The sequence below is a fragment of the Dendropsophus ebraccatus genome, chromosome 8, assembly GCF_027789765.1.
Source record: "Dendropsophus ebraccatus isolate aDenEbr1 chromosome 8, aDenEbr1.pat, whole genome shotgun sequence".
Lineage (NCBI taxonomy): Eukaryota > Metazoa > Chordata > Amphibia > Anura > Hylidae > Dendropsophus > Dendropsophus ebraccatus.
The window spans coordinates 50396173-50412693 of NC_091461.1; the positions used below are offsets into that span (position 1 = coordinate 50396173).

General features: G+C 46.0%; 1 protein-coding gene across 1 annotated transcript in view; it reads right to left on the bottom strand.

Moving 5' to 3' along the window:
* Window positions 1–801: 801 nt before the first annotated feature.
* Window positions 802–16521, bottom strand: part of LOC138799322 (putative neutral ceramidase C) — a 39019-nt gene continuing 23299 nt past the window's right edge. Inside the window, exons 16-21 of the mRNA XM_069980325.1 lie at window positions 12891–12986; window positions 8941–9036; window positions 8672–8821; window positions 7639–7698; window positions 2071–2153; window positions 802–1439 (exon numbers count right to left, since the gene is read on the bottom strand). Coding sequence (XP_069836426.1) covers window positions 1256–1439; window positions 2071–2153; window positions 7639–7698; window positions 8672–8821; window positions 8941–9036; window positions 12891–12986 — 669 coding nt within the window. The 3' untranslated portion in view covers window positions 802–1255. The remainder of the gene's footprint in view (window positions 1440–2070; window positions 2154–7638; window positions 7699–8671; window positions 8822–8940; window positions 9037–12890; window positions 12987–16521) is intronic.

A 16521-nucleotide genomic window follows, 5' to 3' on the forward strand; every position in this document is an offset into this window, starting at 1 on the left:
TAATGGTCTTAATTAGCAGGAGTGGCAATCGGCCGCGCACGCTAATAGCGGCGGTCCCAGGCTGCAGATAGCAGTTGGGATCACGGCAGTTCAGAGTGAGGTTGCAGCTTGGCCCTGCTCTGAACTCCCCTAACAACGATATGGCGTAAATGTATGGGGTAAAAATTAAAGTCTGGTAGTAAATTTTTCCCTTTTCCTACTTCCATAGACCTCTTTACTGGTGGTCCCATGTTTCCACTTTTTTTTTCTTTTTTATTATTTTTGCTTGTTTAGTTCTGTCGTTAGCACACAGATGCATTCCTGAATCTTATTGATTTACTGCTGGTAGTAGGTGGTATCCAAAGTGTCTAGCTTAGGTATCCATAGAATAAAACTGACCATAGATGGAGGCAAAAATGGATACAACATAATTGCCAGGAGCCAATCCATTATGGGTTATGGCTCTTAGAAGGCGAGGAGGAAAATACAAAAAAAAATGAAAGGAATTAAATATATTTTATGGTAACTGCATTTTTCGTCTTTCGGTCACAAAGCCTGGGAGGCCCCATAGTATATATTAGTTGTGTGCCTTGTTTAAGATTACCTTTTTATTATGGCTAGGTTTATATCACGATTTTGCATTCCTTCTCACTGTATCCATTTTTGAAAACATATAGAAAAACGTGGACAACCACCAGGTCTAAGCCTTCAGCTAATTCTATCATACCTGTGATATATCCACTTTCAAATTTGCTACTTTCACATTAAATTTTTTTGTTATCCGATTGGCTGCTAAAGACAATACAGTGACTCTGTTCACACTAGTGTCATTGTGTGTTTTTTATTAAATACAAAAATATTTATTTTTACACAATATTTTATTCAATTTTTTAAAAATAATCTGTTCGGGCCCGTGTCAATTTTGGGGTGATTTACATAAACAGAACCTTACAAAACTATATAATGATCCATCAAAACTAATCCACAAGCTTCTGTTACTATATCAACAGATTTCCGAACATCAAAACATTCCTAACTGTGATAAATAATGATGTCTTAAATTTTTGCAAATTGTGATTTACTGAGTACAGGAAACTTTGTGTTATATCGTAGCATTGGAAATTGACAACCTCCTCGCTTTCCCGCAGCAGGTAATTCCCCATTTCCCTCAAGAACTAAAGGGAGATGCAGCCATAGTCATAGTGTCACAGGGCCGTTCAGCTCATCTGATCATTCACATGAAGAAGCTTTATTCATAAAGAATAGTGATGAAGCCTCAAAAAGATCTCCTGATCTCGAACTGAGAAGACATCCCTTCATAGGAATTTACAGAGATAGGAAACAATCGTCTGTAGTGTCCAAAGTGACGAATCCTGTAGATTCCAGATGCGACTGATGAGGGTATGTGCCATTCAATTGTAGCATTGCTTTGACCGCCTGTCCCCTTATTCCAGTAATACCTATAGAAATATAGACTCAGCATTAGAGGTTTTATTCTCTGGTATATAATAAGAGTAGAAGTAGTATATTTGTGTTTGAAGCATGTGCTGATCTAATGGTTAAGGAGTGTCTTGACTCTATCCTTATGGGCATGTCGGATTTACACATGGCTCCTCCTTAGGGTATTAATAATTCTGAGGGTCATATTACACAGGACAATTAGCGTTCAAAAATCGTTAGATCGTTTGGATTTAAACCATAATCGTTACGTGGCACCAATTAAACGACCAACGAGAAATTGTTGATCGTTTGGTAGAATCTGGATCTATTTTCATTGTTCATCGTTCACTAATCGTTCGAACATCTTTCAGTGTAATAACATGCTGTACTGTCGTTCCCTGGTCTACCAGCCAGGAAAGGATGAGCGCAAAAACGACTGTAATTACTGATCATTGTCCTGTGTAAAAGGGTGAACGATTTAAGATTGTTTGTCATAGCAGTTGTTTATCGGTAATCGCTGAAATATCATCCCATGTAATACCACCCTTATGAGTATTCTGGAGATTATTGTTTTTACTTCTTGAAAAATCTATGTAAAAAAATTTATTGTAACATACTCTGTACCTTACAAATCACCTGAGTATTTCTTACCTTGTCTCCCAGGAGGCATCATTATATACCGTGCGCCAATTTCCATTTTCAGACTTTTCTACTTTTAAATATGTGTCATTACTCTGAAAGATGAACTTTCTTTTATTAGTATTGTTATTAAGGGAAATGCTGTTTATTCTATGTCCAATATAGTTGCTCCTTTAGGAAACATTTAAATCAGAACTATCAGCAACTAAAAAGGGGTACAAATAAGTAGATGGTTACATAGGGCTTTTCATCAGGATTCCAGGCATATCTTTTATGCCTCCATAATCTTTTCCAGTGCCGAGATATTCAGTAAGCCTTTTTATTAATGTGTGCATAAGGCACAGAGGCCGGGGTTGTGGGGTGGTTGGGGGCATTCCCCGATACCGCGAGAGTCCAGAGTTAGCCAGCCCATCTCCTCTCATTGACTGTTTATCTGCCTGCTTGCATAAATTTATGCCCCCTTTGATTAACGGTTTGGCATGGAGTTCGTGAGTAATAGATTGGCCCTGCTGGGAAAAGCCCCCTTGGGCACTTGAGCCTAATTTGCATGTTAATAAAAACTTCTACAAAAAAACAATACTCAGCTGTCAATGGCCTCAAACAAGCATCGATCAGCGAGACCAGTACTCGCTTGCAGTGCCTTTAGAACAGACATGTCAAACTCTGGCCCGGGGGCCAAATCTGGGCAGCGGTGCCATTATTTTTGGCCCGCCTAGGAAATTGGATGATTTCCTAGAGCTGGCCCGCCAATAGTGCGGGACACTGCTATCACTCAGCAGTGTCCCGGCACCAATCCCCGCGGCGACTCTGATCTCTCTCCCTCCAGCAGCAGCTCACCCGCGGTACCTGCATACTTTGTGGGTGATGCTGCTGGGGAGGGAGAGAAGTCATGACCGTTCGTATCAGTCAGTGACCACGGGAGGCGCCGGCACTGACATCCGCCGGGCCCCGCTCAGCTCTCCATAATACCCGGACTCCCCTTCCCTCCTGGAGGGCACTCTGAGTATAGCAGCAGCCCGCCCTCCCCCTGGCTCAGCATCGGGCGATGGTTCCCGGAAGGAGGGTGCGGGTGCTATGCGGCGATTGCGCCCCTGACACAGAGGACGCATAGCACCCGCATCCTCCTTCCGGGAACCATCGCCCGATGCTGAGCCAGGGGGAGGGCGGGCTGCTGCTATACTCAGAGTGCGCTCCGGGAGGGAAGGGGAGTCCGGGTATTTTGGAGAGCTGAGCGGGGTCCGGCGGATGTCAGTGTCGGCGCCTCCCATGGTCACCGGCTGATACAAACGGCCATGACTTCTCTCCCTCCCCAGCAGCATCACCCACCAGTGGGTGCTATGGGGCGCCCCCAGGCAACCCCATGATCTCCTCTCTGCCCCCTCCATCTCCTCTCTGCCCCATCATCTTCTCTCACCCCCATGACCTCCTCTCACCCCATCATCTATTCTCTGCCCCCTCCATCTCCTATCTCCCCCATCATCCCCTCCTCTCACCCCCTCCATCTCCTCTCTGCACCCATCATCTCCTCTCTGCCCCATCATCTCCTCTCTGCCCCATCATCTCCTCTCTACCCCCATCATCTCCTCTCACCCCATCACCTCCTCTCACCCTCTCTCACCTCCATCATCTCCTCTCTACCCCCATCATCTCCTCTCACCCCATCATCTCCTCTCACACCCATCATCTCCTCTCACATCCATCATCTCCTCTCTACCCCCATCATCTCCTCTCACCCCCATCATCTCCTCTCTACCCCCATCATCTCCTCTCTACCCCCATCATCTCCTCTCACCACCACCATCTCCTCTCTACCCCCATCATCTCCTCTCACCCCATCATCTCCTCTCACCCCATCATCTCCTCTCACACCCATCATCTCCTCTCACATCCATCATCTCCTCTCTACCCCCATCATCTCCTCTCACCCCCATCATCTCCTCTCTACCCCCATCATCTCCTCTCTACCCCCATCATCTCCTCTCTACCCGCCATCATCTCCTCTCTACCAGCCATCATCTCCTCTCTACCCCCATCATCTCCTCTCTACCCCATCATCTCCTCTCTACCCGCCATCATCTCCTCTCTACCCCCATCATCTCCTCTCTACCCGCCATCATCTCCTCTCTACCCCCATCATCTCCTCTCTACCCGCCATCATCTCCTCTCTACCCCCATCATCTCCTCTCTACCCGCCATCATCTCCTCTCTACCCCCATCATCTCCTCTCTACCCCCATCATCTCCTCTCTACCCCCATCATCTCCTCTCTACCCCCATCATCTCCTCTCTACCCCCCATCATCTCCTCTCTCCCCCCCATCATCTCCTCTCTCCCCCATCATCTCCTCTCTACCCCATCATTTCCTCTCACCTTCTATCATCTCCTCTCACCCCCATCATCTCCTCTCACCCCCCATCATCTCCTCTCACCCCCCATCATCTCTTCTCTGCACCCATCGTCTCCTCCTCTCTACCCCATCATCTCCTCTCTGCCCCCATCATCTCCTCTCTACCCCCATCATCTCCTCTCACCCCCATCATCTCCTCTCTACCCCCCATCATCTCCTCTCACCCCATCACCTCCTCTCACCCTCTCTCACTCCCATCATCTCCTCTCTACCCCATCATCTCCTCTCACCCCCCATCATCTCCTCTCTACCCCATCATCTCCTCTCACCCCCCATCATCTCCTCTCACCCCCCATCATCTCCTCTCACCCCCCATCATCTCTTCTCTGCACCCATCATCTCCTCCTCTCTACCCCATCATCTCCTCTCTGCCCCCATCATCTTCTCTCAACCCCCATCATCTCCTCTCACCCCCATCATCTCCTCTCTACCCCATCATCTCCTCTCACCCCATCACCTCCTCTCACCCTCTCTCACTCCCATCATCTCCTCTCTACCCCATCATCTCCTCTCACCCCCATCATCTCCTCTCTACCCCATCATCTCCTCTCACCCCCCATCATCTCCTCTCACCCCCCATCATCTCCTCTCTCACCCCACATCATCTCCTCTCTACCCCCATCATCTCCTCTCTACCCCCATCATCTCCTCTCTACCCCCATCATCTCCTCTCACCCCATCACCTTCTCGCACCCTCTCTCACCCCCATCATCTCATCTAACCCTTATCATCTCCTCTCACCCCCATCATCTCCTCTAACCCTTATCATCTCCTCTCACCCCATCATCTCCTCTCACCCCCCATCATCTCCTCTCACCCCCCATCATCTCCTCTCACCCCCCCATCATCTCCTCTCTACCCCATCATCTACTCTCACACCCCATCATCTCCTCTCACCCCCATCATCTCCTCTCACCCCCATCATCTCCTCTCCCACCCCCATCATCTCCTCTCTCCCCCATCATCTCCTCTCTACCCCATCATTTCCTCTCACCTTCTATCATCTCCTCTCACCCCCAATCATCTCCTCTCACCCCCCATCATCTCTTCTCTGCACCCATCATCTCCTCCTCTCTACCCCATCATCTCCTCTCTGCCCCCATCATCTCCTCTCTACCCCCATCATCTCCTCTCACCCCCATCATCTCCTCTCTACCCCCCATCATCTCCTCTCACCCCATCACCTCCTCTCACCCTCTCTCACTCCCATCATCTCCTCTCTACCCCATAATCTCCTCTCACCCCCCATCATCTCCTCTCTACCCCATCATCTCCTCTCACCCCCCATCATCTCCTCTCACCCCCCATCATCTCTTCTCTGCACCCATCATCTCCTCCTCTCCACCCCATCACCTCCTCTATCCCCCTCTTTCCTTCTTTTCCCCCTCAGACCTTACTCTCCCCTTGATCTCCTTGTGGCTCAGAGGCTGGAGAAGAGACGAAGACCCGCTTCATGCCCGAATTAGGTGAGTATGATTTTTCTGTGTGTGTGTGTGTGTTGAGGAAGGAGGGGGAGGGAGTAGAATGGTGGGTGTTACTATGGGGGCAGGGCAGGGCGCATTATTACTATATGGGGTGTCATAGAAGGGGATATTATTTTTAAATGAGGGATCCTAAATACGGGGACAACCCACACACTTACTCACTTTACAGCACATGACACCAAACTGCGGAATTATTACTGTATGGGAGCCTATCGTAGTGCAAAGTGCTTGGTGATGTACTCTGACAGTGCCAGGAATGCTGCATGCCACTCTGAAAGTTCCACATATGCTGCTTGTGCGTTTCAATGAATATCAAGGTTAGCCCGCGAGTTTGTCCAAGTTTTTAATTTCGGCCCACTGTCTATTTGAGTTTGACCCCCCTGCTTTAGAATGTACAATTACTCACACAAACAATCGCTGTATCCTTCATAAAGTCATTAATATTAATTGGTAGCGGCCGCAGGTTTACACCTGGCTGATAATATTCCACAAAAAATTTAATCTGCGTTTTCCCGCTTCTCAGCTGATCGCTGACCGTAACCCACATTTTTACCCGATTTAGCTGCCAACAAGTCCGCTGTAAAGGAATGCTCAATGCAAAACATATAACACTGCCTGAGTAGGTGGGAAATAACACAGTGAATTAAAAAACAGCAACAAAATATCCCTGTGTCACAAAATGCCTGGGCATAAAACTGAGTATCAATTTTGTTTAAATGATGAAATAGGTGGGAAAATATAACATTTGTTACAAAAACTAAAACAATTTTTCTGTATACCTATAGAAAATGGAAAACAATGGTACAAGAGTTAGGTAGATTGCATGAAGAAGGTTTTTGTCTGTCTCTCCAAAGATATATAAAAAGTGCTCCAATAATAACCAATAAAATGTTCTGCTTCAGACATGGTTGTACTAGACTTTTTGTTTACTGAAAACCGTTGAAGGGACTCTGTGAGGAGATTAGTTTTGTCCATATCATTGATAACATGAAATCCCAATAGGCTCAGTTTAAAACCAAGCTCTCCTTGGCTGATCTACTTCGTTGTCAGCTTGAATGGGAAGTCTCTCCCAATACAGAAATAGTGAGACATATCAGTCAAGCTGAGCAAGACAGGGAGAAACCAAAGGAACTGCCTCCCTAATACTTTGTCCGGTGTAAAAGCTTAAGTGGTCCAGGCAGCTAAAATCTCCTGGCCGGGAGTCAGGCAGCCAGACAGGGACTGAAGAGCATGGCTGTCTGTTTCCCTGGATATATTACATGATCTTACCCAGTCGTCCAATGTAACCTAAACTAGACTGATTTGCATCACAGGTCAAAAGATTAAATAAATGACAGTACAACTTTAAATTCTGCAATTCTGTCTGTTTGCACTCACCACTAGGAGGAGCTCAAGAGAATACTGAAGAAAAGCTTATTACTGTTGACAATGACTATTGTAACTGATCATCCTTAATGAGTTCCTACTCGCAGAAACTCTGTGAGTTGAAAATAAAGATACAGTATTTGTATATGGAGGTACATTTCAACCATATTCAGGTATCATTTTGCCTTGTTTTTTTTGTTTTGTTTTTGTTTTTTTGTTTTTTTTTGGGGGGGGATGTTAAAGGTGCTCAAGCCTAGTCTATAATGTACACTTCTGTATATTACAATGGTTTCCAGTTAAATAAAACAATTGTATATTCACATACCATGTATGTCACAGAGCTCCTGGGGTTCCCAGCAACAAAAGTGACTGAAGCTACTTCACCCTGTAAATGACATCATATGGCAGGAGATTATGAAAAGGTTGTCTAGGTTTACATAACTTAACATATCTCCCAATGTATATACTGACACAACAAAAGAGTTCAAAGAGCAAACATAGGCCAAGAGGGCATTCTTTTAGGATACTTTATGTATAGCATCGGAATCCCGCAGTCCCAAATGTATATAGTCAACTGCACTTTCAATCTAACGTCATACAAAATAGGTATGCAACCAAATATTTAATTTTCAGATTGCTTTTGTAATCCATAGCAGACACACACAGTTCAGCCATAAATTGAAATTGATTCATATGGGGCTTTATAAGGCACAGCTTAGTTACTGTAATCCTGTGGACCCCAATCCACAGCCAAAAGTGCCTACAATAGTCATGAGAATGTCAAAATGGACTACAGAGCAATTGAATAAGGTGACCTGCTCTGGCCAATCATGATTCTATTATTATTATTATTATTATTATTATTATTATGATAGAAAATCATTGCCTGATGTATGAAGCTACTGACGCAATATTGTATTAAAGTGAATCTGTCAGCTGCAATTCACACACAAAACTGCTGATGCTGTTAGATAACGGTCTAGGAGACACATGGTACCTTTCATATATATGTCTGTGCTTCAAGAACATAGAACAAATGCTTTTATTCTCTGGTGCAAAGTGTCAAAGAGACTTTCCTAAGCTCCTGAAATTCAGCAAGCTGGAATGTCTCCTCGCTCCCCCTCCCATTACTATCCCTGCTTGATTAAGAGTCAGCTGGAAACCCCGGGGTTGTAAACTCCTCTTTGACACTTTGCATCAGTGAATAAAAGCATTTTTCCATGTTCTCGAAGCACAGACACATATATATGGAAGGTAATATGTGTCTCCTTGCTCTCAAATATAACTGCATCAGCAGACTGGAATGGGAACTGCAGCTGACAGATTCACTTTCACTTATTGGAATAATTCGGACTTACTGGCAAGTATTGTGGCTGGACATCCACCAGCACATCTCCAAAGGTTTTGCCGGTAGGAGCTGTGTCTTGAACAATAGGCAATAAGTTAGAGAACTGGGATTCATTAAAAAATGGTGGCTGTGGTCCTTTGGGTAGTTCTGCTACTTTATCCTAGAAAGGAAAGTAAGTGGATATTTACATCACAGGTTTAAAGGAACATTCAAGGCCACATTGATATAAAGTGTAAAGTACAAGGAGGGTGTATGATCAGTGATTCTCTCTTGAATTACCTCTGCTATTGCTTTGGCCAGACCTCGGAATAGCTGCAGATAAGCAGAAAGCGTGTGGGGGCCATAAATAGTAGATGCCGCCTCATATCTTTGAGCCTGCAAGCAGAAAAACAAAGTGTGTTGGCTCTATCAGCTGTTATCAAGCATGGGATGAACTCAGTCATTAGCATTCCAGAGACCGCCAATAACTGATAAATTATTCACATAACATAACATTTACACATTTATGGTTCTGATCAAAGTTTACTCAACAGATGTCAGATTGCAGCAAAAAATTACACAATCACGAAAAAAGAGAAACTCAATGGCGGATTATAATGTAGGCGGTTTGGGCGGCCGCCCGGGGCCCGAGGCTCCGGGGGGGGGCCATGCCTTGCCGCCCACATTATAATGCCGCCCGGGAGGCCCCCTTCCCCCCGCCACTGCAGGCTCTTGTGACCGCAAGCATTGTTTCGCTGTGACCGCAAGCATTGACTTCCGGTACTGGGAGCGCACGTACCGGAAGTCAGGGCCCAGGCGGCACTAGGAGCTGTGTGATGCGCGCGCTGCCGGGGAGAGGACCGGACACACCCGGCAGCCGCGCTCAGCCGGAGACTGCAGACGGAGAGAGGATCGACGGGGGAATGCAGGGTAGGTGAGTTGTATTTTGTTATTTTTGTGTTATTTACTGACTGGGGGGGCATCTATAAAGGGGAGAAGAGGGGGACCAGCTATAAGGGGGGGGGGGGAAGGGGGACCAGCTATAAGGGGGGGGAAGAGGGGGACCAGCTATAAGGGGGGGGGGGGGAGAGGGGGACCAGCTATAAGGGGGGGGGGGAAGAGGGGGACCATCTATAAGAGGGGAAAGAGGGGGAACATCTATAAGGGGGGGAGAGGGGGACCATCTATAAGAGGGGAAAGAGGGGGACCAGCTATAAGGGGGGAAAGGAGGACCAGCTATAAGGGGGGGAAAGGAGGACCAGCTATAAGAAGGGAGAGGGAAGAGGGGGACCATCTATAAGGGGGGAAAGAGGGGGACCAGCTATAAGGGGGGGAAAGGAGGACCAGCTATAAGGGGGGAAAGGAGGACCAGCTATAAGGGGGAGAGGGAAGAGGGGGACCATCTATAAGGGGGGAAAGAGGGGGACCAGCTATAAAGAGGGAAAGAGGGGGGCCATCTATAAGGGGGGAAAGAGGGGGACCAGCTATAAAGAGGGAAAGAGGGGGGACCATCTATAAGGGGGGAAAGAGGGGGACCAGCTATAAGGGAGGAAAGGAGGACCAGCTTTAAGGGGGGAGAGGGAAGAGGGGGACCATCTATAAGGGGGGAAAGAGGGGGACCAGCTATAAGGGAGGAAAGGAGGACCAGCTATAAGGGGGGAGAGGGAAGAGGGGGACCATCTATAAGGGGGGAAAGAGGGGGACCAGCTATAAGGGGGGAGAGGGGGACCATCTATAAGGGGGGAAAGAGGGGGACCAGCTATAAGGGGGGGAAAGAGGGGGACCATCTATAAGGGGGGAGAGGAGGACCAGCTATAAGGGGGGGAAAGAGGGGGACCATCTATAAAGGGAGGGGGGAGAGGGGGACCATATATAAGGGAGGGGGGAGAGGGGGACCATCTATAAGGGGGGAAAGGAGGACCAGCTATAAGGGGGGAGAGGGAAGAGGGGAACCAGCTATAAGGGGGGAAAGAGGGGGACCAGCTATAAGGGGGGAAAGGAGGACCAGCTATAAGGGGGGAAAGAGGGGGACCAGCTATAAGGGGGAAAGGAGGACCAGCTATAAGGGGGGAAAGAGGGGGACCAGCTATAAGGGGGGAGAGGGAAGAGGGGGACCATCTATAAGGGGGGAAAGAGGGGGACCATCTATAAAGGGGGGGAGAGAGGGACCATCTATAAGGGGGGAAAGAGGGGGGCCATCTATAAAGGGGGAAAGAGGGACCATCTATAAAGGGGGAAAGAGGGGGACCATCTATAAGGGGGGAAGAGGGGGGCCATGTATAAAGGGGGAAAGGGGGACCATCTATAAAGGGGGAAAGAGGGGGACCATCTATAAGGGGGGGGAAGAGGGGGACCATCTATAGAGTGGGAAAGAGGGAGACCATCTATAAAGGGGGACTATCTCCTATAGGATTAGCACCCTCCTCTCCTGACATCCTCTGTGCTGCTGGGACCTCCCCTATAGATCAGCACCCTCCTCTCCTGACATCCTCTGTGCTGCTCGGACCTCTCCTATAAGATCAGCACCCTCTTCTCCTGACATCCTCTGTGCTACTGTGACCTCTCCTATAAGATCAGCACCCTCCTCTCCTGACATCCTCTGTGCTGCTGTGACCTTGGGGGGGGGCAACATCAGGGGAACAGGTGAGGTGGCAATATGTTTATTGGAGGCAGTGGAGGTGGGGTGGGCAATGCTTACTGGGGGTAGCAGCAAGGGACCAAACATTATGTTTATTGGGGCCAGCAGGGAGGGGAGGCAGGCAGTGTTTATTGTGGACAGTGGGGGGGGGGGGGGGGGGGGCGGCGCAGTAGCAGATTATAATGTGGGCGAATTGACTGGGGGGGGGCCCAGGTTGGGTGGACAGCCCGGGGCCCAGGGTACATTTAATCCGCCACTGGAGAAACTATACAGTTGATTGTGAAAAAGGTTGGTCCTTTCTCCAGAAACAGTACTATTTTTGCCCTTGGGTTTAATCTGTTATTGTAGTTCATTCCAACCCAAGTATATGGGGCTTCACTGCAATGTCAACACACTCCATGGACAAGAATGGCAGTGGGTCAAAGGTATGTCATCAGCTGGGGCTGGGGTAACCAGGAACCAGTGTGGCACACCGCCAGGCCATGAAGCCCCTTCATACAAGTGAATAGTGTCGTGTTGCAACCCACAAGCTGCCAGGACCACAACCCTGCCGTCAAAAAAAAAAAAAAAATCCATCCAGGATGGATTTTTTTTTAGACTGTAGGGTCATAGTCGTGGCCCCTTTATCAGTCAGACTGCAACCTTATTCACTTGTATGAGTAAAGGGGTAGCACGACCAGGCAGTGCGACAGTGATTTCTGTTTATGCTGGCCTAGTGATAATCATCTTTTACGTAAATTCCCTTTGATAATAGAAACACCCCACGCATAAACTTATTTTGAGGGACACGTCAGGGACTCCCACTCCTTTTCATAATCTCCATTGATCCCTTACTACGTCATATTGAAAACTCTCCACTGTACCGAGGTTTCCAAATTGGTGACTCTGAGCTCAAAATCATGGCATTTGCAGATCTGGCACCTTTGGCTCCAAGGTGATCCCTTCCCCCAATCGCTTGACAACCTCAAAGCCAAGGAAGCCCTTTTTTGCACTACACCTTCAACTTGTCTAAATGTGAGGCCCTATTCCTCAAAGGTTCGGTCGCCCTCTCTGGTGGACGTTGATTCCAATACACTGGAATACAACACAAATTTCCTATCTTGGAATCAGGGTCACCAAGTCTTTAGCCACATTATACTGTACAAATATTGACCACAACATTAAGCCACTGGAACATTCTCTCACACATTGGATTAATTTTCATGGGTCAATCAAGTCTACTAAAAATGATTGAGGTCCCCAAACTTTTATATCTATTATAGACACTTCCCATTTACCTTCGACCAACAGATTAACAATTTTCGCAGGGACACCCGGGTAAATTGACGCTGAAATCGATGCCAGCTCAGAGCTGGCAAAGATTTCACTGATGGCGCAAGGCGAGCTCCAATGGGGAGATCCTGGTTTGATATATTCCTCCCAATATTTATTAAATCCCCTACACATTTTCAAACACCTCAATATTTGTTATGTAACCACAGCCATCTATGCATTATATAAGAAAAAAGGAAATCATGGTGGTCATTAAAATGTACCATATATAAACACAAAAGTATACATTCATGGTATGATCCATAGGTAATTGTCACTCTAGATGTGTAGATATATTTACCTGATATTCTTCAAATGTTGTAATGTAATGTGTATAGACATTACTAAGTCCAGAAACAACCACATCAATGTTCTTGGTATCTGATGGATCCAATTCCTGAAATAAAATAATTTGACCTGATTTTAAAGGTAAGAAAAATCTGTGCAGTGTCTACTATCACAAAACAACCCAACCAATGTTATATGGGTTTTCCCACCATGATAATTGTTGAGTCAGAATATACCATCACATTTTGATCACTAAGCGCCAAACAAAACGACAGAATGAAAGCTGCAAGATATAAGGATCATCTTATAATATACAAAGCAAAATGGAATTTTACATAAAAATAAAAAAAATAAAAACACAATTCTTGAAAAAAATAAATTTGAAAACTTGATTTGAAGAATAGGTTTCTCTTTAAATTTACTCTGTACCCACAATCTGACCCCCCCCCCCCTCTCCAAACCGCTTGTACCTTCAGATAGCTGCTTTTAAAGGGGTTATCCAGCGCCACAAAAACATGGCCACTTTTCCCCCTACTGTTGTCTCCAGTTCAGGTGCGGTTTGCAATTAAGCTCCATTTACTTCAATGGAACTGAGTTTCAAAACCCCACCCAAACTGGAGACAACAGTAGGGGGAAAGTGGCCATGTTTTTGTAGCGCTGTGGTCTGTTTGGCAGGTGATGCAGTTATTGTCCTAAAATACAACTTTTAAACTTGCAGCGCCCGTGCCCTATGGCCGTGGCTTACATTGTGGCTTACATACCCTCTTCATCATTAGGAATGCTCCAGGCAGATTGCCTACTATTTGTCAGCTGTGAGAGCCCGGCACATGGGCTGGATCATTAAGGCACCTGTGCAATGTTCACACATTAGACAATCTGCCTGGAGCATTCCTAATGTTGAAGAGGGTGGGGAGGAGGGACGGAGAGGTGGTGCCAGCCTAATGCATACACAATGTAACCCACGGCCATAGGTCACGGGGCTGCCAGTTTAAAAGTTGTATTTTAGGACAATAGCTGCATCACCTGCCAAATGGACCACAGGAAAGATCTTGGATTAAAAGCAGCTATCTGAAGGTACAAGCGGTTTGGGGGGTCAGATTGTGGGTACAGAGTCGCTTTAAAGCGACTCTGAACCCACAATCTGCCCCCCCCCCCCAAACCGCTTGTACCTTTGGTTAGTTGCTTTTAAGATCTTTCATGGGGTCTGTTCAGCAGGTGATGCGGTTATTGTCCTAAAAAACAACTTTTAAACTTGCAACGCTTTCTCAAAAAGGCGTGGCCTAGAGTGTCCATGCCCTAGGATTTCAATGCCTCTCTGTTCCTCCTCCCTGCCCTCTTCATCATTAGGAATGCCCCTGGAACATTTTCTCCTGTTCATCACCTGGCTGAACACTGCACATGAGCTGGATCGTTACGACACCTGTGCACAGTTCAGACAGGTGATGAATAGGAAAAATGGTAAAGAGGGTGGGGAGGAGGAACGGATGGGCGTTGCAAGGCCATGGCAGCTTGACACAGGGCTGCAAGTTTAAAAGTAGTTTTTTTAGGACAATAACTGCATCATCTGCTGAACGGACCCCAGGACAGATCTTGGATTAAAAGCAGCTATCCGAAGGTACAAGCGGTTTGGGTGGGTCAGATTATGGGTACAGAGTCGCTTCAAGAGTATATGCACAAGTAGTAATTGTTGCCAAGGATAAGACAATGCTTTGGGCGGACAGTGGAATCCACCCAAGCATATAATGGAGCCAATGGGAGTGCGCGGGGACGAGCATCGGATTCCGCACTGAATTTTCGGTGACAATTACTCCGTGTGCATCTACCCTAATAGTTCCAGATATGCTGAGTTTTAGACTATAGACCAAATAAGCCCTGCTGGTTAGACTGGTTGCCTATATAGTACTTGAAGCATATTTTCCAATTCAGTGTCATACTACATTGTTCGTACAGTGGTTTAGGGGTTAGTAATTGTGAGGTCACATTAATGATAACCATAATGGTATGTCCAATTATTATTTAGAGATTAGTTTTTTATGCTGTTGTTTACTGCTTTTATTTCATTATTTTAGTTTTTATTATTCTTCTTTTTATGCTTTTTTACTGCATGTGCTCTTTGTGAAATCTTTAAAGAATGCATTCATTTATATATTATTTATGGTGTAATATTTACAGATGAACAAAACAACTGGAAATTCGTTTTGCAAGCTTTGCAAATTTTGGGTCAAACTAATTAAGATTTGTGAATCAAATCTTAATGAATTTCAATAAAACAACAAAACTATAGTAGCTACCGTACTTTGACTATAACAGAAGTACAAATTTGTTAATGTATTTTCTTGTAAAAGTGTTAAAAATTGAAAAATCCCAATTTAAAATAAATGTCAATCAGCCAGTCAATCATCGCATTTTCTCCCAGGAAAGCAGTGGGCATCGATGGAGCAGTGGTGTAACATCAGTTTTCTCCCACAAAAACAGTGGACATCGGTGGAACAGCGTTGTAACAAAAATTATCTCCCAGGAAAGCAGTGGACATCAGTGGAACAGCGGTGTAACATCAATTTTTAGAACACAGTGGGATTTAGGTGCGACCACTGATTATGCAAGGCACACACTCAGATCACTAATGAAGCTTTGATTATGCAAGGCGCACTAGCGCACACTAAGTGCAGTAATGAAATTGAATTTTTGGAACACAGTAGGTGTGGAGAGCAATCACTGATTATATAAGGGGCACGCTAACTTCACTGATCCTAATAAATTGGTATAACTCAATATCAGTCTACAGTGTCCAGTGAGTGAATAATATGGACTGTGTCTTTACTGGTCCCAGTAAATTCCGATAGGCACCCAGTTACTTGGTAAACTGGACACTTGGTTGTCAGCTACAACAATAAGCCCTCCTATCCTTTCCTCTGTATCCCTGTATTGCTCTGTTAGTCTCTCTCTGATCTGCTCTTACTGCCTGCTGCCATCCTGCTCTCTCCTCCACACACAGCCGACTAGCCACCTCCATTAATGAACCTCCTTATATAGAGGGGGAGGTGCTAACTTCACCCACAACCAGCCCTTCTATCCTATCTTCTCCTATCCTACCTCTCTGTCTATTAATTTCTCTGCTAGTCTCTCCCTTCTCTGCTCTAACTGCCTGCTGCCATCCTGCTCTCTCCTCCACACACAGCCGACTGGCCACCTCCGTAAACGAACTGGCTTATATAGAGGGTGAGGCCTGCAGATGATTGGACGTTCGCTAGGGATTATGGTTAATTCTTTTCTCCCGCCCAGTAAAGCTCCAGACAGCATGTGCTGCCGTCATTTTGTTATTTTGCGAATTTCTTTAACAAATGGGTGGGAATTTGCTTTGCGGAACAAAGCAAATTTTATGCCCCTGATTCGCAGCGAGTTTATATTCGCCTGATTCACTTTGCTCATCTCTAGTAATATTATTACTGATATTAGAAGTTATATTGATTACAGATTTGCATAACTGCATATATGAACTATTGAGTGTATTATACATGATGCTTCTTTAAATAAATATCAAGTAAATATAGTTTTAAATGTCTAGACAGTCAGTGTTATTCCTACACTACTGGATTACATGTACTGATAGGCACTGGGTACCTTTTATCCTAATCCAGCAGCTA